This window comes from Manacus vitellinus, unplaced genomic scaffold, assembly GCF_001715985.3.
Source record: "Manacus vitellinus isolate BGI_N305 unplaced genomic scaffold, ASM171598v3 scaffold_11_pilon, whole genome shotgun sequence".
Taxonomy (NCBI): Eukaryota; Metazoa; Chordata; class Aves; order Passeriformes; family Pipridae; genus Manacus; species Manacus vitellinus.
Genome location: NW_021938895.1, coordinates 17,641,561 through 17,669,316, shown reverse-complemented (window position 1 = coordinate 17,669,316; position 27,756 = coordinate 17,641,561). Strand labels below are relative to the sequence as shown.

Below are 27,756 nucleotides of genomic sequence, written 5' to 3'. Positions count from 1 at the left end.
ATTTGACTAGCAGCATATGGTACATTGGCATTCGTAGCTCATGTGGTTTTACCCACTGATTCTGCTGCTAACAGAGTTACACAGCACACAGCTGTACAGGTGCATTCAGACAATAATCATGGAAATAACAGCTCAAATTAACCTAAAAGGGACTTCTGAATGTTCCCTCATAAACTAAAGACAGGTGTTTTCAAGATTAAATGAGATTGCTCAGGGCCTTTGTCCCTCCAAGTTATGAAACCCCATGAAGGTGGAGGTTTCACCACCTCCCAGAGCATCCTGCTCCTGTGCTTAATGAGCCACTCCAGGAAGAGTTTTTCCCATATGCCCAACTGGAATTACCCTTGCAGCAGCTTGCAGCCATTGCCTCTCATTCTCCTGCTGTGCACCTCTGAAAAAAGCCTGGCTCCATCTTATTTCCAACCTTGGGAAGCAGAAGACTGCAATTCAATACCCCTCAGTCCTTTCTTCTCAAAAAGACACAAACCCATTTCCCTCAGCCTCTTCTGACCTGTTCTCATCCCTAACCATATCAGTGGCCTTAACTGGACTCACTGCAGTTTGCTAGTCCCTCACTTGTAATGGGGCCCCACACTGAATGCTAAATTCCAGATGCAACTGTGAGACCACTGAGTAGATGTCATTTGGTTTAGCATAAAATTATATGAAATTTTTAACAGTTAAGTGCTTTTAAGACACAGAATATTAAAATTTTGTTCCAAGAGTATTTAAAAACAGTAAATAGAAAAAATTCCCTATTAAATATGAAACACACATGCTATTATATTCATGTGTATCCCATTATAAAATTATGAATCTGAGTAACTGAACAACTGCCCTGACCTACTGGACATGACACAGAGGTTATAAAAATATGGAGCTTTTTTCCCTCCACAAAATTGTTTTCTCAAACATGGTATAACCTCTATATAATGACTCAAACCACACCCTTCCAGGCTCCTTCCATAGCAGTCACAGAAACGCTAGGACAGAAAGAAGCTCTTGAAGCTATCTAACCCAAAGTTTAAGATTTCCCATTGGCATCCAGATGCGTGACCAATTCAGCTGAGAGACCACTACTACTGTTAAAAAATCCCTACTTGTAGCACAGTAGCATGCTTTTATTCCAGCTAGTAACTTCCTAAGTTTGGCATTAAAAATTGGGAATAATCATATTAAATGCATGATTTTTGAACAAAAAAGAAAATCAAATCCCTCATTATACTGCAATATATTGAGTTCCCCATTAACTTTCTAAATTTTAAATTGCTATATAAGAAAAAAAAAGGAATTAAAATACCACATTAAAATCAGATGTTTCTGATGCAGAGAAGTCCCGCACAGTCGAAGCAGTCAGATTTCCAGTGGCACTCACACCAGAAGCCAGAGTTGTTCAAATGTGAAATGAACCCCAAGAACAGCTCCCAACTAACTTCAAATTTTCCACCAAGAACACTCACCTTTGACCGTGGTACTGAAGGCACCTTTGAAAGCTGGTACTGAAGGAAATTGGGAGTCTGTGATGTTCCACAGCAGACCTCACAACCTCAGAGTGCTAACACCTGCATAATCTGTGAGACTAAAATTCTGATTCCACAGCAAATGGCAGTTTCAGCAAAGGAGACAAAGGCACCTTTATACTTATCCAAAGACTACAGAAGAACGTCAGAGTTCCTCTCTGTGACTCAGTTTTCCTTCTCCTAACCTCTGGTAACTCCTTCTGCTTCCAGGACTAGGCTTCTCAACCAGGTCTGCACATCACAATTCATTCAATGATTTCCTCTAATTGTGGGACAAACAACAGACCATCAGTTCTCAGCTACAGGACTACAAATACTGATCAACATCTGCATTTCCACTTCAATAAAACTATTTTCCAAAAATCGCTACTTGTGCAGAGGTCAGTAGGTAACAGAAATGGGACTGACACAAACTCGGCCAAAATTACGGGGCAGTGCAGCATTCAGATCTGGGGGCACAGATCTCAATACACACATACACTGAGCTCCCAAGGGAGCACATGCTGCCAAGTTTTTTCAGCTCCACCACCCTAAGAACTGTAAAGCTGATTGACATACCTTCTCCTTAGGTATGTGTGTGCACTATAACTGCAGCAACATCAGGATTCTTCATTCTTAACACTGGAGAGAGAATAAGCCAATGAACACTTTATCATAGGAAACAGAAGCTGAATCAAGGAGACTGACTTCCAAGGAACTGTGACTCATGGAGAAAGCTTAGTCCAAGCAGCAATGTCTCTGAGAAAGCCTTGAAGTCTGAAAATTAAACTCAAAAAACCAACACCAAAACAAGAGAAACTGTGAAAGCAAAGCCCATGAATGTCTAAAAACCTCTTGTGTCCTCATCACTTAGTGAATATTGCTGTGTAATGCCCAATTGAGTCTTCTTCCACCTATAATTACAGAATTCTCATTGGGAAGTAAATCTCGCTGAAATTTGATATAAAGACTCTTCCAGGTCTGCAGAGAAAAGACAAGATAAAAGAATGTAGAAGGTAGAAAGTTAATTTACTTTTTTTTCCTCCTGTATATAAAGAAGGTTCCATTACAAAGAAAAAAAAAAAAGTAAAATTTGTTTTCCATACAAGTTATGCCTATGAAACACAGACTGTAGATTTTTTTTTAAGAGGTATCTACAGTGGGTATGAATGAAGCAGGCATTCATATTATGACAGCTTCCCATCACATGCTGTAAGCCATGGAAGAAGTCTATATCAACACTTGATCATTATTTCTTTTAATGTATATTTGATTTTAGTAATAGGTAACAGTCCTGTTCTATACAAATTTTATTCTTAAATTTATCGAAGTAAATTACCTAAATCATGTGCCATAGAATAATAAAGGAAGTACAGAGGTTTAGTCAGAAAATTAATATGAAACTCAGATCCTTGCTCAGTTAAAGTTGGGAGAAATTCTATTACCCACAGCAATCCAAACAAGGTCAGATCCGCAGGGACGCACATTTTTCAGAATGCATAGAGAATCCACTTCCCCAAAAGCTAGTTGGCTTTTTTTCTCACACCAAGCAGCATCCTGCTCAAAGTCAGAGAACAACACAGCAGCCATAAGCCCTGAACAAGAAGCAGTCTACACAGACACCCCAAAAACATGGTTGAAGATTGGTTTTCTAGTCTTTCTTTCTAAAGGCTATTATTTACAACATTTCTTCACCTAGAGTGTATTCCTGCTCAGTACGTCATCTAGAGGAGGGGAAAAGAGGTAGAAAGCACAGACTGCATCTGCAAAATTGTCCAAGGGATCCTGACCACAGTGCAACCAGAAAGCACTGTTAAATTTTTAATATTTATGTTCTTCCCCTCTACAGTTGTTATTGCAAGGCAAAATAGAGAATCACTGCTTGACAGACTCATTCAGGTTGGCAGGAGGTCATGTAGTTCAACCCACTGCTCAAAGCCAGGTCAGCTACCAGATGAGACCAGGCTGCTTTATCTACTGAGATACTGAAAATCTCTAAAGACAGACTGCATGACCTTGCCAGGCATCCTGTTTCCTTGCTTTGTTGTCCTCCTAGAAAAAAAAATTGCCCTTATATCTAGTTAGAACCACCCTTACTTCAGTTAGGAGCACAGCCTGCTGTCCTGTCACCTTGACAGCCTGCCAGCAGGCAGAAGCACACTGCCATCAGGCCCCCATGAGGCATCTCTTCTCCAGGCCAAACAACCTCAGCTCCGTCAGACTCTCCTCCAGCGCAGCACTACCACCCTCTGACATTCTGGCAGCCTTGTGCTGAACTTGTTCAGTTTTATCCACATCTCTTGTACTTGGGCGGGATGGAGTGTGGACACAAAACTGGAAGCAATACTCAAGGTGTGGGCTGACAAGTGCTGAGTGAAGAGGAACCCTCCCCTCGGAGAAGACATTCCTTCCCGGGTGCACAACCTTGCCCTCGTGATTGTTGAATTCCACAGAGTTCCTTCCAGCTCCTCAACCTGCTCAGGTCCTTCTGAATGACAATCCAGATCTCAAGTACATCCACTGCCCTCTTCTTTTTCCCTGTTTGGTGTCACCTGCAAACTTCATGAGCAAGGGCTGGTACACTTCCACATCATGTATAATATTAAACAGGACACATCCTGTGACAGACAGCTGGGGCACTCCACTGGTTACCAGCCTCAAGTTATAACCAACTAGTCATCTCTAAAACTAACCATCCCACCAGGTTTCCACCCATCTAGCAGAACACCCACCCAGATTAGAATGACATTCCGCAAAAGACCTTGCTGAATCCAACAGGAGCATATAGTCTTATTAAGCTCGGTAGCAATATACTTACTTTACAAATAGAAAAGCCATGGCCTACAAATTTTAAGGAATGAGAGGAGTATGGATAAAAATTTATTGAAACCAGGGAAGGGAAGACGTTCCTGAAGACGCATGTAGGGTACCTAACTTTTAGTGAATGAGCCTTGCTCCCATCTTTTGTCCTGCTAACTGTTTTAATACCCAAAGGAAGAAGATGGGCATCTCCCCCGGTTTTGGAGGCCATCCTGGAGGCCAAGAGTACCATAACAAAATGCAAGAATCTGAAGAATTAAAAGTGAACAATGGCATCATATGCTTTAAGTCAAGACTGATTTGATTTGTTTTGTTCTGTGCCACACAAACTAGAGAACTGAGTTACTGAGTCAAGACAATGATCTTCCATCTCGCACATGAAAGCAAACTAAAAATGTATGAACACTAGGAACATTTTTCTCAATTTGCTCTATAATTTGATTGTAATCAAGTAACTTCATACGGAAAAGTAATTTTATTTCTGTAACTTCCTTTTTTAAACTTAATTCAGATAGTCCCTTTCTATACTGGATATCAAGTATTGCTTTAATTGGAAATATCCTCAGCAATGTTTGTATTATTTAGTCAGAGAAGATCCTCACATGCTGCAATTGTGATGTAAACCAAAAGTGGAGGAAATGTTATTTGTTTATGGATACAGTCAATAAGCACTTTTTCCCCTCCAGCTGTACTTCAGTCACACATCCACCAAAAAAGCAAAGAAAGTCCTGTTCCAACTTGCATTAAATTCATGCATCCTAGTTTTACAAGGTGTAGGTTGCCTTTCAAGATACTGATGACAACTGATGAAAATTTCCACCAAGGTCTTTCCAATGATACAAGTGAAAGGATACACTGAAATGAATATTCAGTTACTACTGCTGCCTGCAAACTAAGTCCTGACAGAGACACTTCTACAAAACATTTTCAGCTCTTTGGGTATTACTGTCCTTGGAAAAGTAAATATGCTGTTTCTCATCAAGGACAACACATTACACCTGATCATTACAAAAGCATCAAAATGAACAAATTATTTCATCTGATGAATAAAGTTATTAAGAATATAAGTACAGTCTTATTTCTGAGTTTCAAAAATATTTGGAGTAAAATATGGAAATACATATCTAATAATAATAAAGTCATAATGCATACTCTAGAAAAACAACAAAATTTTCTTTGATTTTCTTTTTATAACACCAAAACTTTATTCAAATGAATCAGAAATCAGGTAATGAAGTTTTTAAATAATCAATTACAGCAAGAAAGAAAAATAGTAATAGCACCTGCAAAGAACAGCTCTTCTCTTCAAAAAATATATAACAGAAGGTGGTTTCCATGGAAGCGTAAGTTCTGCATCTAGTCCTAACATCAGCAGTCTTCACTCTTTCCTTGATTTGGAAATGATCTACTAGACCTTCTTCTTCTCAGCCTTCTGCAGTTCAAAAGTGAGCCCACAGTTTGCGACAATATTAAATACTATGTATAACATTCTAAAAGAAAACTGAGGATGAGTCAGTGAGCACCTTAAAAAGCTGAAAAATATAAAGATGAGAGACATAAGCTCAAGACTCACAGTCTTGCTAGATATCCTAGCAGGATATCTAAATATTGCCATCTACTTTCCAATAACTTACTATCCCAGTTTAGAGATGAGGAAATAATGTTTACCCTCTTTCTTGAAGTTTCTGTATCAATAAGGACAAAAATATTCATATGATTTCTGCAATTTTTTAATGCATTTCAAGGAAAAAAAAGATTGCAGAAAAAAACAAGAGTGAATGTTTGACCTTGGATCCTAATAGTTCACATTCATGGTTGAGTCCCAAGTAACAAGTATTGTACAGTACAGTAAGTCACTGAAACAGATTTTCCCAAGATAATGCCCCCATTCAGCAGCACGTAAGTAGAACAATTTATTTTGCTCTGCTTAACTGCTTCACCCACGCATTTGACATTAAGCTTCAGGCTTCCTGACTGAGCAGTGAACATGTAGGACATGAATCGATGTTGTGCAGTTATGCATCACTTCCCACAGTCTTGCTGATTCAGGCATTTCAGAATAAAACATGAATCAAGTTTTTGATCTAAAAACACAAGTCTGAAAACATATTTTTGAAACCTTGTTTAGCATTACTTGTCATCACTCCTTTAAAAACAAGTTGTACTTTTACATCTTCCTGGTTTCAAAATAATCCAAAATATTTTGGTGCAAGTAAAACTTGCACCAAATGTCCAACTGATTTAAATCTCAAAAGATGGTAATAATGCAGCAGTTTCCTTCCATGCATATATGACAGAACTTGAGTCACTGAGATTCTGCTCTCTGCAAACCACACATGAAAACACACAATGACATTACTGACAAAGATTTGAAACAAAAAATACCAGAAAGAATATTAAGAAATACTTGTATAGATCCATAATGAGAATTCTCATTTACCTTGCTCATGTGCTTCCTCTCCTTACTATGAAGAGCACCACCTCGGCATAACGTACCTGCAGTCTCCCTAAGTAATTCTCAAGGTTCAGTTTATGAATTCCTGATAATTTCCAAGCATCCAGGCTTGCAGCTTTTCTACTTGTTCAAACTACTTCCAGATTCAGAAATTAATTTACCAATATCATTTTTCCACTAACAGATGCAATAGCAAGAATGACTTTGTATGAATAGGAATGGGAGTGGGAAAAAATATCTGCCACAAATGCTGATTTTAACAAGATATGGTCTTGGATACAAAAAATGCCTCCCTCACACCTTGTAGAATATGTTCAAAATGAAAAACTAATTCATACCACTATCAGTGCAGCCTCGTTTATTACCCCATTATAAGATACAAAGTGTTCAAAAAGTAGGACTCACTCAACAATTGCATTCCCAGTGTTTAACACTGTAACTCCAAAGAAGTTTCTCTGAGGTACAACTGCTGCAATAGATATCCCACAAGAAGCATCCAAGGATAGTCCGTAAATGCACTTGCAGCTCAAAAAAAATCAGAAAGCTGAACTTACAGAAAGACATTTTTAAAGAAATACCTTTAAATTTAGAGGCCATAAGACAACTCCACATGAGATTCCTTCTCCAATTCTAAACTAAAATTGTAAAATGGAAATACATAATTAAAGAAAAAGAAAAAAGCAAAACAGAAGTCACTTTACATAAGCGTAAAGAAAATTCCTAGAAAATATGAAGAAAATAAGTACTACACACTGCTCATTTCTCCATCCCATACAAAACTGAGAGCAGTGCAGTACTACAGATGCAATACTATAGATAAACTGGGTACAGCTCTGCACAATACACAAAGTTCAATCTGAAAGTCTGAATCAAAACTGCTCTTCCTTCTCCTGGACTGCAGATTTTGCTTCCTGGCTTCTTCAGAAATAGACTGAAGTTTATAAATTTTCAACAACAGATTCTAAAAATAATTTCTACGTTATATAGAAGCAGTTAATAGACTTCCTGTTTTAAAAATGAGTAACGTGCTATTCCCAGTTGCATTAAATTCCATTAACAATTATGAAGTTTGACAATAGCCTGTCAGGTTTTAGACTAGCTTATTTTTCTTCAAATGTTTATATACTATGCAAGGACTCCTAAACAGCTCAGAATCAACTGAAGAACTCCTCTGGTGTTGAGATTTTTTCATAGAATCATAGAATGGTTTGGTTTGGAAAGGACCTTAGAGATCATCTAGTTCCAACCCCTCTGCCATGCATGGGTCAGAGACATTTACACAGTATTCCATGCTAGGAAAGGATTTTTGCAACCTACTGATGAGTGAAACCACAGCCTATCTGCCGAGCGTAAGCATAGCTCGGGGTCAGAGAGAACTCCTGGGCACAGAGAGAGGGAGCCAACCCACTTTTCAGTGCTGTGGTGTGCTCAATAGCACAAGATTTGCACGTTTGGCCTCCATGCCTCAGACCTGCAATGCCAGCATGCACACCTGTCATGCAGCACTGGGGCTTCTCTCCATATCCTGCAGTGTCCAATACATAGGATCCTATTGGTTCCGGGCACTCATCCAGGAGATGATGGACAGCACATTGCTCAAGCATTTGTCTGCTTCCATGGTCTTTTCTCCCACCACATCCATCTGTGCATATCAGCCACGGAAGTCCCACACACTGGACACCCAGTGCCATCACAAGACACCTGTCATCGCCCACACAGTAGGTCATGTCTCACGTACAGTGCCACAGGTAAGCTATGAAATCCACTGAGTATATTATAAAAACCTTGAAACCTCATTGTAAAGCCTTCAGAGGTATCAGATTTCAAGGTAAAATCTAAAGAACTACTGTTCATAACCAGATAAACACATGTAACTAGTTCACGGACTACTGGGCCAGAGGGTGAAAGAAAAAAAGACAAGATGGATTAAACAAAGCAAGTCAGACAGATTATCAAGATCAAACAGATCACCCAAGTGAAAAGAATGAAGTGCCCATTGAAGAAAACATTTGAAAAGCCAGAACCCCTGCCTGAATAATAGGCTTGAACTTGTAGGCACTCAACGTGTCCTATGCTCAGGCAATAAATCTATGTCTCCTGAGCACCAACAGAAAATTTTTAAAAATATAATACTTAATTTCTACTGCAGAACAGATTGCTCATTGGACTTCACCAAGTGGAGTGAAGGCTATGGGAAAAAAATTATTTTCTTTACAATAAAAATAGCCACAAAGTCACGCATGGTGGTATAATCTTACTGTAGTTATTTAGCATGAACAGTTCTTAACCAATCTTTTTTTATTTCTTGACCCATGCAAGAAAAAAAAAACCTACACCTTTTTATACTAACAGTTAAATTGCACAACTGAAAAAAAGATGCTCTTTACATTGCAATTGAACAATTTCAAACCTGCCAGTACAAGGTAAAGACCATGATCTTAGTAGCTTTGGGAAAGAAAGAAGTGGAAAAAAAAAAAAAGGATCGAATATGTAAATGAAAGAGGGCAGAATTCAGAATGAATAAAATTGTTTTGGTCAAAAACACATGCACCTCCTAAAGGTCTTTAAAATAAGCTTTTGCCGTGGACAAATTATTAATAGCTGCTTTTCCAAGCAGCTGGTACTGCCTACTGACACAGCCTGCTCACTCACTTGCCCAGGTGAATGACTAGACAATCTCTGAAAGCTGTTCTTGTCTCACCCTGTAAGCACAGGGCATCTTGCAAACGCAACTATAGGGTCTGGGATCACCACAAACAACTATATAACTTCTCCTCTCAACAGTTGCACCGTGAATTACAAAGAAACCAAAGACAATTTTAAAAACTCCTTGGAAAAAAAATACATTAAAGGGCAGTTGTTACTGTGAAGCACATTTTCCCCTGTTTTAGGACAGTCAATTCAATTGCAGATGCCAACTGAAAACCTGTGGTCGACACCGGTTTTGAAAAACGGGGAAGGAAAAACTCCAGCCCCCATGGGAGCTGGATTTTTCATAGCCTTGTCCGTATCTGATGGAGAGGGGAGGGAAGCTGGAGCCAGCGGCGCACACGCGAGAAACCCCTCGCGAAAACCTGGGCGAAAAAACTTCCCCAGTTCAAGAGCGAGAAGTTTGACCAAAGCGCCGATGCGTTTTAGGGACCCCTCGCTTCAGCAACCCGCCTTGCACGAACAAAACCTCTTTAATGACAGATCTCACCCCCTGGGTTTCCCTCTCCTCCCCCGGGCCGTGCCCAGCCTCCGCCACGGGCCCCCCGCAGCCCCAGCGAGGCTGCCCCGGTCCCCCGAGGGGCGTCTCCGCACCCAACACCGAGCCCACCCTCCGAGGACCAAACTTTCCGTGACTAACACCGGAGCAGGACCTCGGCCCGGAGCGAAAACACCCAACCTCCTCCTGCCGCAGCCCGGTAGCCGCCGCCAGGCGCTGGGAGCGCCGCCGCCCGGCGCCGGCCCGGCCCGCTCCGCCTCGCGGCTGCCCGCTGCGCTGACACGTCACTCGCCGCCGCGTGAGCTCGCAGTGGCCGCCGAGGGAGCTCCTGAGCCCCGGCGGCGAGCCGCCCGGCCCCGCCTCGCGCGCTGGCCCCGCTGCGTCACCGCCCGCCCGGGCCGCCGCCCTCCCGGCCCCCGCCGCTCCGCCAGGGCCCGGCCGGCTCCCGGTGCGCAGCCGGGCGCGGGGCGAGGGCGGGCACGGGACAGAGCAGTGCTATCCCCCCGAGATCCCCCGGCATTCCTGCCGCCGCAGCGTGAACACCGCTCGGAGGGCAGTAGCACATCCCGGGGCCCTGCTGCGGGGGGGGGCTCGGTGTAACGGGGGGAGAGCGGAGCTCTCCGGGGATGGAGAACTGGGCACACGAGCGACGGTACTGCTTTTCCCCCCAGCCTCACGCTCACGAATAGCCCCTGAGCACGCCAGGGTGCACACTGGGCCACAGCGTTATACTGGAATTTAATCTTCTTTATCACTTGAAACCCTGTTTTCAGAATTAAAGGCTGGCTTGAGGCGCTGGCACCTCACAACGAGTCTTTTTGCTCTTTCCCCATCCTTGTTGTGTGATGGTCCTCCCAGGGAGCATCGCTGCAGACTACTGACCAAGCCAACCACACAGCCACCCACACGTGGAATGCATGTGTGCTGTACAAGTATGGAATTCTTATCCTGGAAGTAACACCAACGACTTGTACATTCAGGACAACGTGCCCCTTCCTTAAAATAAAAAAGAAAACTTTACAAGATGCAATTATTTTGAAAATGTATCCCTTTACACATCTGCCACACACTGAAGAAAATAAATGCTTTTAAGTACATTATAAGTTCTTAAATACATTATAAGTCATTACAACTCTTTGATATTGTTAAATATTATTTGAAATCTCTGGACTACTTTTAAGAATGAAAACTTTGAGCTAAACGCTGTTCAAAGAGCCATACATCATCCACCAGTGATCCTTGCCTATTTCAGTGCACCAATGCTACAGCCAGTAATAAAATACACCAAATACGCCCAAATACATAAATTTATTATCATCACATGAGTAAATGATGGCATCCATCATCATCATCATCATCGCCATCATGGCTAGGCTTCACAAATGAAGATTTGGGGAGGGCTCTACCCACGTTTGTTACAAGCACGCTGGTAGCTAAAAAGGCCAATACGAGATAGGCATGTCCGGTTGCAAAAGGCACAGCAGAAAGACTCCTTAGGTGGTATATTCTGCAAGACACAATTCTTTCTGTGTTGTTTTTTCTCCTCGAGAGTGATCCTGCGTGCGTTCTCAAAAGCATCACCAGCGTTATAGATGGTGTGTCTCCAGACCTCCCGATTGGAGGCCAGAGTAGACCAGTTATGATGATCAATGTGGCTGAGGCTGAGATGCTGTTTCAGGGAGTCCTTGTATCTCCTCTTTGGGGCTCCTCTCTTGCGGCAGCCAGTGGTAAGTTCACCATAGAGCACGATCTTAGGGAGGCAGTAGTCCTTCATCCTGGAGATGTGTCCTGCCCAACACAGCTGTGTTCTCAGCAATGATGGCATCCAACATTTGATGAATCCACCCTTTCCTACATTTTTCCTTTGTCTATAGTTTAACAACACACATTCACTATTATCCTTGTCTTCGTATGGGTTCATTCAATCTGAATTACAAATTAAGTATTTAAAAGTATTGCTTTCAAAAAATGTTTCCATTTTCACAAAGTTATTTCTTTTTAGTGCAGTTCATCACAGTATGAACTCAAAATAGTTCTCACATAGCTCTATAGGTTCTATGCAAGAAAGAAAACAAAAAAATTGGGCCATATGTAAAGGGTAAGGACAGGAATACCATTATGGCATTCAGTTCAGCTTCCAGTAGAGACACCACTCTATCCTGTTGTTTCTGTAATTTTTTAAATGTGTAGCACTTCCTTCACAGCCAGCTATAATTTCAGGAGCTGAAATGACAGGAAATCAGTCTTTAGCACACTGTTAAATAAGTCCTTATCATTAGAGGCCATGTTAAAGAACAGACACATATCTAGACCAAGTTTGATTCTGCAATTAAAAATACCATTCACGAGAAATATCCTTCTCCTTTTGGCAGCCAGCTCACTATGTGCATTAAATTCTCCCTTTCATAATTACCTTTCACTGTTAGAGAGACAAAATTCAAATCCTTCCTAGAGTTCTTTTATGAACCTTTTTGATCTTTGACAACCACTTCTTTGATTCTGGTGACCATATGTAAATATCCTTCTCTAATTCAAATAAAAGGTCACTGTGGAAACCTTGTTCGACAAATCCAATAATAGCAGATCAACTTGTAAAAAAGAAAAACTAACTTCCAAAATACCTTGCACTTTCCTACTATTTTCTAAGGCAGGAATATTAGCAGCAATAATTAGCACCCTAATAATTGCAATCACAAATTAAATTTTTATTCACCCATAATTAATTGTCGATAATTAGAATGCAGATAATGTCTGCTTCCACTGTTAACATGAAGCTTTTTATAATCAGATTCTAAGAAGCTGATATTTAAATTGGTTTTCCTGGTGATCCTTGCATGAGGCCTCACCAGAATTTAGTTATTCTCGTTGCTGATTACTGGGGCTTCAGCAAAGATACTTCTAGCCTCCAAGCTAGTATACGTAGGTCAGCTACCCCATACATCTCTACCATACATCTACTCCAGCACATGTACTGGGCATCTTAGGGACACCATCAACACTGGACAGTGTCCTGGCCCCATATGACACAGTGCTGTGAACATGGGGCCTCTTTTGTCTCTCTCCATGGAAACTGGCATGGTTTAATGTAAACCTAAATTTATGACACCTAAGGATATATGACATCATTCCTATGGCTTGCTTTCCAAAACATTGCACAAAATCTGAATAAGGAAATTAAAACTTAGGTTATCATTCTCCAGCAAAGCCAGACTTTCTCAGGTTCTTCCTTCTGTTTAACAGCTGATGTAGCTGGCACTTTTTCCTAGGGAGTATTTATCCACTGGAAATTCAGAAGTTGTTTCTCCTGTTGTTCTCAGGAGTCCCCCATTAAGACAGTATGCCATCTGCTTACTGTAATCCCTCAGAAACCACTCAAAGCCAGGACATCCAACAACCTGGCTTAACTTGAGCATCTGTGGAATTCATGCTGGACTCTTGTAAAGTTACAGGTGCCCTTTACTTCCCTTTACCAAACCAGACGAGTGACAACACTTTTTAAAAGGCAAGCCATATAATTTTCTTAAATTCAGACTATTATATCAAAAATAACATTTGTTTTTATAAAAGCACTGCTTATTCACATTCTGATATGCTGTCTACTGCTGACTTGTCTTCCAGGTCTCCCTGAAGCACCAACACTACTACTGGGAGACAGTTTGTCAATTCTGAGCATACCAGTACAAGTTAACTTCTTGTGATGGGTTGACCCTGGCCAGCAGAGAGACCCCAACCCAGACACTCTCTCACTCCCCTTTGTCAACAGGATAAGGGGGGAAAATAAGATGGAAACCGTGTGGGTCAGAATGATTCCTTAGCAACTACTGTCATGGGCCAAACAGACTCAACACAGGATGGTGAGTAGCAAAGACAAAAGTAAAACCACCTCCCCCCTCCACTCCATCTTCTTGCCAGGCTCAACATCATTCCTTCATTCCCAAGTCCTTGGCCTCTCCCACCCTGAGGGGCACAGTGGGATGGGAACTGGGGTCAGTCTATAACAGCTCCTCCCTGTACTTCTTCCTCCTCCTTACATTTTTCAGCTGCTTCACTGTGGGTCCTTCCCACAGGCTGCAGTTCTTCAGGATAAACCTGCTCCTTCGAGGGCTCCTCCACAGGCTGCAGGGGAATCTCTGCTCTGGTACCTGGAGCAGCTTCTCCCCTTCCTTCTTCACTGACCTGGGTGCTCACAGGGCTGTTTCTCTCACTTTTTTCCCCTCGCTCTTCACTTTTGTGCAGTATTTTTGTCCTTTCTTACATATGTTTCCTCCAGGGTGTCCCTCCTCAGCTGTGGTAGGTCAGAGCCACCTGGAATCATCTGTGTCCAGCATAGGGCAGCCCCAGCCTCTCCTCATAAAGCCCCCTGCAGCCCCCACTGCCCACACATGGGCACCATACAATCATATGCACAAGATGTTTCTATAACACAAAATTCCTACTTTCAGTTATTTTGCTGTGCTCTGATGGTTCTGTTTCATTCTGAAGCTGAGGAAGGGAAAAACTTAAGTGAATTTCCTCTCACCAGATGATCATGAAGCCCTGAGGTCACGCAACCCTGAAATGCAGCCTTTGGCCAAAGTAGAGCTGTTCCCAGGGGTGGAAAGGAGGTACTAGTGTAATACAAGATACTGGGAAGACTTTATATCAAATGCTATGGACAACTCTAAGCTGCTAACATATAATGAAAAGGAATTTAAGGAGGGAAAAATGACAAACAAAGAGTATTAGGATGGCTAGGAAAATAAAAGAGCAGATTGATTTGTAGTCATGAAGATGCAAATAAGTCTCCAGGGGTAAAAAATAATTACATAAGATAAAAAGGCAGTGATAATACAAGAATAAATTACTTTAAATTAGAACAGACTTCAGGTTCTTTCAGCCTTGGGCAGTATATTGCTTGGGAATTTTGATGTCCTAAAACAAGTTCCTTAACCTTAGCCCCAACTGGTGTCACAATGATACCTTAAAACAATATGGTCCTGAGAAAAAAAAGGAAGAGTTAAAGCATCGGACAAACTACATATTCAATGTCCAACTGAAACCTGGTTGGACAACGTAACAACCAGTCCCAGCTACCTCATCCCAAAGCCCCCCAGTTATTTTTTTGCATTTAATTCTTATGACTCCTAAGCAAGGCTACTGCTGCTTTCCAGGATACACTTTCTTCATGTAAATATGACCCACAAAACAAGATGAGCAAACTCTCGTTAGATGCTCTATGCCTACTCTATGCAAACTGCCATGCAAAAGCACTCTATGTATTTTTACAGTTTGCCTGCATGGCTTTGTTTTTTAAGGTATTGCAGTTATAATCTTGATTTATGCTTACAAGATCCTGACAGAACTGCAAGGTCCAGAAACGTAGGAAAGTCAACCCTCTACCTTGTACAAAATTAGTCCTTTCTCAGGTATATTTTGTAGCCTGCTTTGTGCAATTCCCATGCTTAAATTTCAGTGAACACAGCTTTGGTGACAAAATGCAGTGTTCACATGGTAAACTGCTTTTGGCAGCAGAAGCAGCAAAGCAGGAGAGAGAAGTTGCAGATCTATGGAGCAATATAGAAGTCAGGCCAAGTACCTGGAGCTGCCACAATCAACTACCAGTACTAAAACCTCACAAGTCTTCACAGTAAGTATCAGGCGACATACTGGTGAAAACACTGCTGGCTTTTACAGCATACTCATGTGAGCCAAGAAGTCAAGGAAGCAGAGGAACCTGGAATCATATGAGGAAATAAATATATCAGACCAGAAGTAATGCATCTGATAAAGCTATATTAAATTTCCACTCTCTGCTCAGGTCATATCCCTAAGGACTCAGCAGTGACCCTAGCTGACTCATCAGAACATACACACAATAGCAGCAAGCAATGGTACAGCCAATTTCCATGCTTTCTTCTTATTTGTGGACACATGAGCAGGCAATACTCCTTTCAAGCTTGGCCTGTTTGCCATTTGCCATCTTGAGCTATAAACAAGGACAGCTGTGTTCTTACAGGTTTGCTCTATGTTTGTCATTCCACCTCATTCGTCAACTGCTCAGCTTGGGAAAACAGGAAGGCACAATGTGCTGAAAAAAACACTTGTTCCTGCTCTGTGGTACTACCAGAACACACTAATTAGTCAATCAGATCCAGAGCATGAAGCATTTCTTCCAACACTGGAAACCCATCTAGGGGCTGAAAACTACAGCAACAGGCATAATTTACTTAATTAATGACCACTGCTTGTATTTTTGTGTTCCAACTTAAGTACCAGTGCCATGACACAAGATCAGAAGATTGTAACTGATAACACTGTCAGCTTAAGTGTACTCCAATACTTTTTGGGAAATATAGTAAGAACTAATAAGTAAAATTTGACCTTTTAATTGAAGACACCTGAATAGCAAAAATCAATAACATTTAAATTAATTTTACAGATTATTTACCAAAAAAAAAAAGGGACTTTAGTCATACAAACACTATTATACATTGTTCTTCTCATCCCAGTCTGTACCCACACACATTCCAGTTAGCGGAGCTGTACACATGAATGTCTCGCTTCTGCTTCAATTAATCTGGGGGACTTCAGTGCAGAGGCAGCCAGCCAGTTGCTTGTGCAGTGTATTCTTATAAGAATAATTAAAATGCCAGTAATGATGCTATGTTCCTTTAACTCAACAATGCTGAAAAAGCATCAGGAATTCCTGCAAAGCACGATGCAAGACACACACTTGTAATGTTTAGAATTGTATTTTTTTGCAATGAGAAAAGTTTTTGGTGTTTGTTTGTGTTTATGTTGTTTTTGTTGTTGGTAGTTCATACTAAACCATGGTGTGTCATGTGGTACCAAATGAAGTGTCTTCACAGTTAGAGGCTAATACAAAAATGGACCACACACTTCAGATACACAAGCCAGAAGGGATGTTTTTTTAACTCTTTTTAATACATACTTATATATACCACAACTTCTAGTGTTCTGAACAAGCTCATGGGAATAATATGTTAACTGCTGGTGAAGGAACATTAGTTTACTAGGTTTTATAGCTATTTCCACAGATATGGTATTTGAAAAGTATGATATATCTTTGTCAACTTTAGCAGAACACTTCAAAACAAACAAATCAATTTTTTTAGTGCATGCATTGCAAAAACTGTTTAAGCTACAAATAGCAAGTAAAACATAATAGGCATTTTTTAATCAGTAAATTAAACTCACAGTAGACAGCTATTCAATAAAATACTTTTATTTATGTACACAGCATAAAGATGCTGTATCATTCAGCAAATGTTACATTGTATAAGAGCAGACTTGAGTTTGGTTAATACTTCTAAATTCATTTTAAGTGTAAGTCTCCCTGAGGTTAAAAAAGGTTTCTTATAACTGTACATCACATCAATATTTAATCAATGTGTTCAGGGAAACGCAAAAAACCTGAAAGATTTGGACATGGCTATTTAGTGAAAGATGGGCCTGACAGGAAATGCTGAAAACTACTAGACAAAAATATTGCCATGGTAATGTGAAGGCTGCAAGATCATGACCAGTACTGCAAGTAAATATTATAGAAAAACTGGGGGGCTGGGGGGAAATGATGACAAGTTTTGGAAAAAAACATATGATAGGACACAAACGGAGGAAAACACAAACTGTAATTTAGGAATGTTGTTTGAAGACAGAAAGAACCAGATGCCTGATCAAGGTGTCTTAGATCAGACATTTTTCTTTAAAAAAAACCCAAACCGAACAACCGAACACCCCCACCATAGTTTGTTGGTTTGGGTTGTCGTGGGTTTTTAGAAAAAAAAGCTTCAAACAGCACTCCTTCAAATAAGCTTGTTCAACAAGAATGCAGAACCAAGTCCCCAACAGTCACTTTGGCAAACAAAAAATTCACCCGAAATCATATTATGCAAGAGTTTTCCAAATCCACAGCAGCAAACCTTGTGACCTGATCCAGCCACTACTAAAGCTGACTGTGAATTTTTCTACATGGGATTGTGGATGAGGCCAAGTTAGAGGCCCAAGGGGACTGGGATTAGTTTCACATCAACAAAATTTACAAGCAAGCTATGGCTAGTCTAACTTTGGGTTGAAAAGCAGTACTTAGCTGTAAAAGTAATTAGACACCAAAACCCTCAGTTTGAGAACTTTTTCAGGCTTGTTTCAGAGCAATAAGACAGTCATCCACAATAATAAACCAGAAAATCCTCCTGAAGGAAGCAGCCAAAAGGCAGTGAAGAATCACAAAATTATTTGAGGTGGAGGGCACCTTCAAGATCATCTAGTTTCAACTCCTTTGCCATGGGCAGAGATAACACCCACTAGACTAGGTTGCTCAAAGCCCCATCCAACCTGGCCTTGAACACACTTCCAGGGACGGAGCATCCACAGTTTCTCTGCACAAACTGTTCCAGTGCCTCACCACCCTCATAGTGAGGAATTTCATACTAATATCTAATCTAAATCTTCCCTCTTTCAGTTTAAAGCCCATTACCCTTGTCCAATCCCTACACACCTTTGTAAAAGGTCTTTTTATATTGTAGTATAAAAAAAGAGGCTCTGTGTAACAGAACCGGTAACTCCAACTCTAAGACATCAAGATGAAGAAGAAAGGTTGTCTATTTTAGTCATGTTGTATTTCTAGCTGGCCTGTAAAATCCCAGCAAACCAACATAAATGAGTGCTGTTACTTCTTTTATTGCATGGCTTTCTTGTTCTAGAAGGTCTACCAGTGTTTAGGTTAACAGGTGTTCCGAGGTATTATTCATTATACAGTTAAGACATGCAAAAGATTTAAGATATTCCATAATGCTCTTTGCATGAAAAAACTCACACTAAGATGCAAGCTAAAAAGACTGCATTATGATGATAAAAACATAATTTTAATGAAATATGTAAAAGCCACTTAATAAAATTAAACAAATTAATAATACAAAATATTAAACTTTACACATCAGGTACCATGGCATAAATTTCCATCTGTCTCCTTTTTTCAGTCACAAATTCACTACTAACTCCCACTCTCCATATTTTTTTATTTTAGCACATAGAATTTCCCCTCCTTTAGCCAGCCACTATAAGAATTACACACCTGGCCCGAACTACTTCTGATGCTTCCATTTTCTGTTAGGATTCTTCAGAATCCTGTAGCTGGGACTTTTACAATTATTACCTTGTTTTATTGAATCCAAACCTTCAAATGTTAAGCTTCATAGAGCACACCATCATTTCCATACCTGGTCACTGGTGACTTACCCTCTGCCTTTCTCCCTGGAACTCCTGGAAGTGAGGTTTGGTTTCTGCTACATATGCATTCAGATCACATTTTTTCAGTTCCATTTCCAAGGAATTCATCTCTCTCCTTTCTTCCAAAGTACTTACAACAGTACTCTCCCCCACACAAATCCTCAGGAGAGGCATATCATTTCAAGCTTTAGAGAACTCTTTTTACTATAGGATGGTGCCCAGAGAGGTGACATTGTAGTGTCTTGGCAACCTCATTTTGCCCAGTTTAGGAGTAAGAAGACAGCTCCAAGTTCTCTATTGAGTATAAGCAGAATAACAGACAGGGTTGCTATATAAAACAACTGGCCCTCTCTATTGAGGGTCACCCTCTCAGCATAGCTTTGAATGGGCAATTTCAGACATTCACCACTTCATCATTATCAACAGGATCTGGCTATACATTTGTGACCTAATAGAAACACGTTTCCTCTCCCTCACAGAGCAGTAATTCAACTCTGTGCTCACACAGAGTGAATCAGGGAACACAACAACCTGACCACTAGTTTCCTCCCTTCACTTAGAACAAAATCAAAGACACTGCCACTAAAACTTAATAAAATGGGACCGTTTACATCAAAGAGTGCTTTCCTTACACTTTTAAAACAATATGCTCCACCACAGATCAGTACACTAAGTCTCTAACCCATGGCTTGACCTAAAATTCTTCACAGTTTGCACTTGCCCAGTCTTATGCTTTGCAAAATAAATCTGTGTAGCAGTTGTATCACACACAGTTCCAATTAAGAGGCTTTTTATCTTACTAGTTCTGTGCACCAAAAGTAGTATCTTTGTCATTCTCCTGCCACTAGGCGTCACTCACTTCTATCATGATCTTTATCCCTTAATCCACTTCCCAACACTTCACCCAGGAATCATCAGACCAATATTTTAAGTGGGAGAACATCCATTGACATTAGTCCCTATCTAAAAAGGAACCAAATTACTCAGGTCAAGGACAGATTTTTGTGATGTGACAGATAAAGTACAAAAGATTGTTAGTGTCATTTTGTATGCTCTTCAAAGGTAAATCAAAACATTAAAAGAACAACTGAACTCTACAGGAGGTGACCTGGGCTTTCCTACACAGAGGAGTCATCTCAGATTCTAAAATCCTCTAAAACTAAGTGCATTTCCAAAAATAAGAGGAACAGGAGCATTAATGGAACTAGTGGAGTTTACAAATAAAATAATTTTACTAATCAAGCAGCAGTCTTGAAGGACAAAGCAGAATCACATCCTGTTGTTGCCAATTGTATTTCATTGATTTCAATTCCAGAAGGGATTACTATGATTACCTAGCTAGTCTACACATAAAACAAATGTGTGCATCCCCACATGCATGGTTTTGGTGAATACAAACTCCTCCTATACTGAGGGCAACCTGAAACTACAACTCACTTTGACAGTGAACACTCAAACAATTATCTTCCTGTTCCTCAAGTGAACTTGAAATAAAAAAAAAAAAAACAAACAAAATAAAACCAAACAGAACCCAACAAACAAAAGAAAAAACAACGACAAAAAAACCAAACCCACCAACCAACAAATAACAAAAATGAAACCTATGCTATGACTGCATTCTTCCACTGACCAGCTCAGCTACTTGGAATGATTCACTGGCAGACAGGAATTAGGTATCTATGCATACCTAACTTGGGTCATAATTGATCTTAATAAACAACTTAACGTAATCTCCAGTATCAGCATCTCTGCCATATGTGAAATACAATTCAAGCTAAACTTGATTCAAGCTGAGCTTAACAGACAACTGTGAAGCCACTTTGAAGCATTAGGACAGAGGCTGCCATTAGGGAGCATGTCACTACTAAATTATGAAATACTGCCCAGTTTGACAAAACTGTTGGCATAATTCATAACTAACAGGGTGAAGTTCTAATGTGTATGCACATATGAAACACAAACAATGCTTTTCAATACTTCTGATGCATACAGAATGCTACCAGCAACGAATCACTGTGTCAATGAGCTTCTTGCAAAAGTTTCTAGTTGACATGCAAGGAATTACTTCGCATTGTACTTTTGCGTTACCCCACTAGGAAACTGCTGCTTCAGTGTTATATCCTCTTCTTTTGTTGTGTTTCACCATTTAATTTTCCATTTTCCATTGCTTTATTTTCAAAGTTCCAGTCCGTTGGGCTGAGGAGTTGCTGAGTTTTTTTGTATGTCCAGTATGGGTTAAGTATTAGTGTAACGGCAAATAATCCCGAGAATAAAACAATAAAGTGAAGAAGTCCCAGGTTTTCTACCACAGAATTCCAATTGAAAATACACACCCACCACATGTGGTAAGTAAGAATCATGCGGCAGTGAAACAGGTGGATCATCACCCACTGGTTTGCCTTCCAGAAAAAGGTGTTAGCACAGCCAGCCTAGAAAAACAAGAACACAAAGTATGCAGAAGTGAGATTGTTACTTCAAGATAAGGAACTGAGGAATCTGTACAACTAATGCAAATATCCAGCTTTCACAAACACATGCTCTCAGGCATTTTTTCCACATATATATGGCATCCCAAACTCAGTACACATCTATACCATCTCACAGTGCACATGCACACAGCACCACACAGAAACCTATATGGAGGACTGCAGAAATACCATCACTACAAAAGGAGGTATGGCAATAACACGGATATCAGTTGGATTAACACAGTTTTGACGAGAAGTTATCCAGACAAACCACACAGATTACCTACATGGACAAGTAAAATGCACGAAAACTGATAGACAAACGTAATCTGAAAATTATCAAATTCTTACCTTCAGAAGCATCCAGGAAATGCACGTTGCGGGAGTACTCATCTCCAGCAACATTCCCATCAAAGGCAGATAATGTCCAGATTTCACATTAATTACCAGACCAGCCAAGCCACCAAAAGCAAGCAAATGATGAACTACCAAGAACACATCAAATGTTCTAAAAACAATGTTGGACACATGGACTGCTACATTTTCAAGCAAGAAAAATCCAGCAGCTATTAAACAGTTAAACCAACTCCACTTTTGCTGTGAATACACTTTGTCAGCATGAAAAACGGGATCTATGAGCAAAGCCCATAACCCAGCAACACAGCTCTGAAGTCCAAACACACCACGTGTGACTGCCATATTCCAAAACACCTTCTCCTTTGCATGCAAGGCACGGTAAGTGGTACTTCTCCATGAAGACAACCAGTGAGACAGAAGAAACACTCCCAAGTAGATTAAAAAACCAGCAGCTATAATTGTCAAACGAACTTCCCATAAGAGATAGTCCCAGTCAAAAATGGTCCCAAACACTGCATCATCATTTGTAGGACTCATTTCTTCTTTTTTGACACTTTTCATTCCCACTGTAGTCTCCTTCATGCCTATTCAGCCTCTGCTGTTACGTAAACCAGAAACCATGAACTCTTCCATCTGGAACAAGGAGAAAAATATTTAATGAATTTTCAAGTGATCCATATACACAGCTTCTAAACCACAGAGAACTCACATCCACTGCAGTTATGACTTTGGTCCTGTTGCCATTAGGCAGTCATCCCAAAGACAGGTAGACAGACAAACTTAAGCAACGTGTTTCAGATTAACAACCACCCTGTGAAATCTGTACTAGTACAAAGCAATGCACTGAAGCAAAAGCAGAAGAGGGTCAAGTAGGAAGGCAAGAAAGAGGAAGACAAAATACAAGAAGCAAATCTTGTTTTGTTACTTATGAAACTTTTATTTCAACAGTATTTTGCAGTTATTGTACTACTCCCCTGCTTTTCCTTCACTGATTTTCCACCATTTCCTATGGCTTTAGGTGCAAATCAGTATCTCAAATACAGATCCAGGACATAAAACTACAGAAACTTAATGCAGTAAGCAGGACCACTTACACTGGAACAGTCATGATCATGGCTTAAAAAAAGGCTCTGCGATCAGTTTTTAACATTAAGCCACTTTCCAACAGAAAACATATTCAAAAATGAAAAGAGACTATGGAATGCAAACAAGCAACATTATTATATATTATTAGCAACATCAGTGTAATTAACAGAACAGCCCAGCACCAAGTGTCTCAAGTTAGCTGAAACTTCCTGAATACACTGTAGTTCAAAAACAAAGATAAGTGGGGAGAGAAAAGCCAGGCAGTACTGAAAGATTTGAATGCCAACTCGTTTTATGAATTATACAGGTGACATCAGCATGACCACAAGACCCACCGCAGTCTGTAAATGCTTAATACGGCTACGCGTTTAGCAGTCTGGTGCGAACCAGATGAAAAAGCTACAAAAAACAGCAGAGGCAGAGCTCCCAGTGAGAATCTCCGGCCTTACTTCAGCAGGCAGCAAATCCCACCACCACAGCCCGGATCCCGCAGGCACCTGCTCGCCCTGCCCTTCGCTCAGGCGTCCCGCTCCAAGGAGGGGGCGGGCTGCGAGCCCCGAAGGCCCTTCGCCCACCCCACGCCCACACCTGGCGAGACCGACTTGAGGTCCCAGCAGCACCTTTTCCCTCATCTCCCGGGGGAAAACCGGAGCAAAACACATCGATCCCACGGCACGACCAGCCCCTGAACAGCGCGACCCACTGCCATGAGCCCCGGCTCCAGCAGGGCCGTGACGGCTCCTCCGCCCCCGCAGAGACACGGCACAGCAACAAACACCGACACCCCGCCCGTCCGCCCCCGCCGAGCCCCTCACGCAGACCGGAGACTGGTCCCGGCACACAAACCCCGCTCGCACCCGCTGCTCCTCACCCACAGCGCTGCCCGCGATGGCGGGACGGCCCTGCCCGGCTCGGAGACTTCTCTCCGGCCCCCGGGAGCGCCCGGCCCGGCCCGGGAGGCCCCGACCCTGCTTCGACCCGCCGGTCCCTGCAGCACCGCCCGCCGCCGCCGCACGCCCTCTGCGCATGCGCCGCTGTCGCAACAACCACCCGCGCGCAGCGGGGCCGGGGAGGCGCGGCGGTACCACTGGGGCGGGGGGAGCTTTGTTTGCAAGGTGCGCGTCTCTGCCTCGCAGCAACGCTGAACGGCGCCGCCGCGGAAAGGTGAACGCTCACCAGCCTGCTCAGCAAGAACAGTAGTAAAAAAGAAGTATTAGCCATGCCATAGCCAATATCTTTGCCCATAATTATCCAGTTTCATTAAGAGCAGCAAATTATTAAATGGATGTCGTGGTGTTCTGCTCCATGATTTTCTCCATGCTTGTGACAAGTGACGCTGTCATCCCGGTGACTCAGCCCGGCTGGATCTCCCGCGGTCACCGAACCCACCCCGGAAGGGTTCCTCGGCTGTTTGCCAGCCCCGCACCCGCCGTGTACTTTGGCTTCAAAGGGAGTCACTGGCAGGGACTGCGAGTTTTGGCAGGGAAAAGCTCAGTCCCACGGCAGACCAGGGGATTCCTCAAAAAAGGGACCGAAAAAAGACAAATCAAGCCACAACTTCTCACACATAGAGTACTGGCCTACAGCAGCTGACATGCTAAACTGGGTCTACAGGTGGTGAGAGACCAGAGCTGGGAAATCTGTCCTGAAGTCTGACGCGCGCTCGTTTTCCAGAGGAGAAGAGGGAAATGCTGCCATTCTCTGCGGAAAACAGGGTTCTGCCACAGCAGCAGGATAACTGGGCAGGAGGGGTTTCGTGGATTTGCTTCTAATTGCTAATGTGATACCCCTGTCCCTGCGGACCCCCAGGCTCAGTGCGAAGTAAGATCTGTCCGTGCACCACCTCAGTAGTGGCGGTACAGGCAGCAACAGCTGTTTGTTGGAAAAGTCCGGTCACAAAACCTACAGCTTCTGCCTCCTTTTAATGCGCTGGGTGTGAGGCACCTTCCCTCCGAGCTCCTCTGCACAGCCCCAAGGGACAGCAGGGCTCGGCGGAAGCCCTGCTTACACGCCCCGACACTACCCGGGTGCCACTGAGGTGACTCACAGGAGGAGCACACCTGCCACTTCACCACCAGTAACCTCAGCAGGACCAGGCTCAGCAGTAAATGCAGGGCAAGAAATTTCAGCAAAAATACCTATTTCATGCAGTCAGCACGACTGAGTGATACAGGTTGTAATGACATGCACTGGCAAATTGGTCTTGTAGACAGGATTACTTTTTGCTCAAAATTGAGAGTAAATTTGCAAAGCTTTGGGATGTGGTCAGAGCCATTTACTAACCCTGAAGGGAAAAAAGGGTTGCGTAGCTTGAGAGATGCAAAGCAGAAATTCTGAAGGAGCTGTCACTTGGAAAGTGCTTCCTAGCTGGTGGTGAACATTCCTTTATTAACCTCTGTTCCCAAGGAGATGCCAGACCTGTCCCAGGAAACCTGAAAAGGATAATAAAGCTGATCAGCAAAAGCAGGGAAGAAGTTGGAAGAAGTTGCTCTCTCAAGCAACATGATTGGGTTGATGTACCAAGGGCATGTGTTTTAGCTTCACCTAATTTTGTTTTTCCCATAGCTGTCTTTAAATAATTCCTTTAAGCTGTAACATCTTAAAGAAGGAGATAGGAACTGTGATCATACTGTCAAAAGCAAGGTCGCAGGCTGTTGTCTTTTTATGGATTTTCTTTGTCTTTGCTGCCTTTCTTGCCTTCTCAAGCATAATCATATTTTTTTGATTACTAGCAACTACAGCCGTGTTGAAATAGTTCAGTGTTACTTTCTGAATCTCCTGATACTACAACCGTACTCAGTGAAAGCTTTTTAATAGATACCTCATTATGATCACTTCAAGTATTTCAAAGCAGTGCTTCCTGCAGTGAGGCTCATCTTCCCTCTTGTGTCATATTCAGTTCTCCTGTTTTCAGCTATTTTGTCTGGATGCTACAGCATGCCCTGTCCAAAGCTAAATTTCCTATTTACACTGTCTCAGTTTTGGAAGACTTTCTCAGCATCTTCAGAATGTCATGACTCAAAGAGCACCTCCAGCAGGGAGCCCTGCCTGCAGTCTGCAGCCTCTTCATACTGGTTCAATAGTGCTTGCCTGAAGTCAGGAACAAGTTTTTTTTTTGTTGCCTCAATGACTACATCTATACATCTTCCACCATGTGGGGGCTGCCTTTTACTTTGAAACAGGTGGCTACACCCCAGCTGGCCATTGAATATGATTCCAGCACACACTATTTCCAAAATATCTACATAAATGTTGGCTTCAGAAGGTAATTTTGACCATACTCCTGCTTCAAATGGGATCCATGCCCCATTCCCAGAAATCATCTAGACAAGTACTAGTTAGTACTGGTGAAACTCCTTCCAGGTACTATAGTAATAATTAGATACTGCATGTGGTAACAAATCAGTAGCTCCTCTGCTTTATTTACAAATATACAGATAAATGATGATAGTTAAAAATGTCTTATGTTTTAACACTTTTACATTAGCACTTGGTGGTGTGAGAGCACCTTAAAGGCAGAGGCTTAGGAGATGTGTATGGAGGACACAAGGCCAACCAAGTGAGATCTTCAGTGAGAAGGGAGCCTACTGTTTGTGCAGAGGCTGCAAGATGACTCCTGTAGGATGTGAAGGGGTGCTTGTGTGTATGTGTGGTGGGAATACAGAATATGGCCAGCTGGTGCTTCTATTGCCATTGACAGCAAGTTGAGCAATGTGTTTTAGGGGTGAGTTGAGAAAGGAGTTTCAATCCCATTATCAAATTAATCCATCCATTGCAGACAAGTGTTTGTCCTGTAAATATTTCCCTTGGACATGTAGTGGCAGAGAAGTCCACGATAAGCCATGATGAATTCTGTCTTTTGCAGTGGCAGCAGAGGGGATTTTTCTCCCTGCAAGAGACATGGCATGATGACAAAGTGGCCACAAGTTGTCTGTGGCAGAAGCAAAGTGATGGAGTTTGGAAGAACTCCTGCCTGATGAGGCTATTTTCTGATCATTTTATAGCTTTTTCTCATCTTCTGAGTAGCATATGAAGGAACTCAATTTACTGCCTAAGGTTATTTTAATTAATTTTTTAATTCCGTAGTACCAAACATTTGTAGTTAGTGTATGTTGAAGTAAGTCATATGATCATAAATAAGACCTGAATTGAGTGTCATACGATCATAAATAAGACCTGAGCTAGTGATCTTCCCAATAGAAGATAAAATGTCTACTGCTAATTTAAAAATCAAGAACTTGTTGACTTCTCAAAATGTTTTAGCCTGCTGCTCCCAAAGTTTTAGAAAAGCTTACACATTTACAGGTGCAGTTTCATGCATATATGCACAACTTGTATTGACCTGTCATACAATCATGTATTTTCAGTGGCATGTTTTTTGAATTCTTTTTTTAAACTGAAATTTACACCTTTCCCACCTACTAATCTATCTGTGTTCAAATCTCTGGGAGCTTTACTACTAGCTGAGAGAGCTTTGCTTCAAGTCTGTGGGAGATTTACTAAATGCCCACTTCAAGGAACGCTTGAAGGCAACACCAAATGTGTAATCTGGGGTTTTCTTTTACAGCTTTACACATACTCTCAAAGTTCTTCTGATTCTTGTCCAGCAAGTACTTATGCAGTATTCCTAGATGC

At 41.7% G+C, this 27,756-nt stretch overlaps 1 protein-coding gene across 3 annotated transcripts; it reads right to left on the bottom strand.

Moving 5' to 3' along the window:
• Nucleotides 1–12,080: 12,080 nt before the first annotated feature.
• On the bottom strand, nucleotides 12,081–24,073 carry CLN8 (CLN8 transmembrane ER and ERGIC protein). Of its 3 annotated transcripts, XM_018088894.2 has the most exons (4): nucleotides 23,993–24,073; nucleotides 22,030–22,668; nucleotides 21,276–21,639; nucleotides 12,081–12,205 (listed from the first exon to the last, which is right to left on the bottom strand). In XM_018088894.2, exons 2-3 carry the CDS (start codon nucleotides 22,615–22,617, stop codon nucleotides 21,325–21,327), a joined length of 903 nt encoding a protein of 300 aa, XP_017944383.1. In that variant the 5' UTR covers nucleotides 22,618–22,668; nucleotides 23,993–24,073; the 3' UTR covers nucleotides 12,081–12,205; nucleotides 21,276–21,324. The 3 variants fall into 3 exon arrangements, with proteins under 3 accessions (XP_017944383.1, XP_017944381.1, XP_017944382.1); XM_018088892.2 differs by lacking the exon at nucleotides 12,081–12,205 and having other exon boundaries at nucleotides 18,642–21,639; XM_018088893.2 differs by lacking the exon at nucleotides 12,081–12,205 and having other exon boundaries at nucleotides 18,642–21,639; nucleotides 23,979–24,058.
• Between the last annotated feature and the right edge of the window lie 3,683 nt (nucleotides 24,074–27,756).

Excerpts from the sequence above, each read along its gene's own strand:
- CLN8 (XM_018088894.2), bottom strand. The coding sequence starts at position 22,617 with ATGAAGGAGACTACAGTGGGAATGAAAAGTGTCAAAAAAGAAGAAATG. Across the intron at positions 21,640-22,029 it reads TTTCCTGGATGCTTCTGAAG|GCTGGCTGTGCTAACACCTT; the intron begins GTAAGAATTTGA and ends TTGTTTTTCTAG.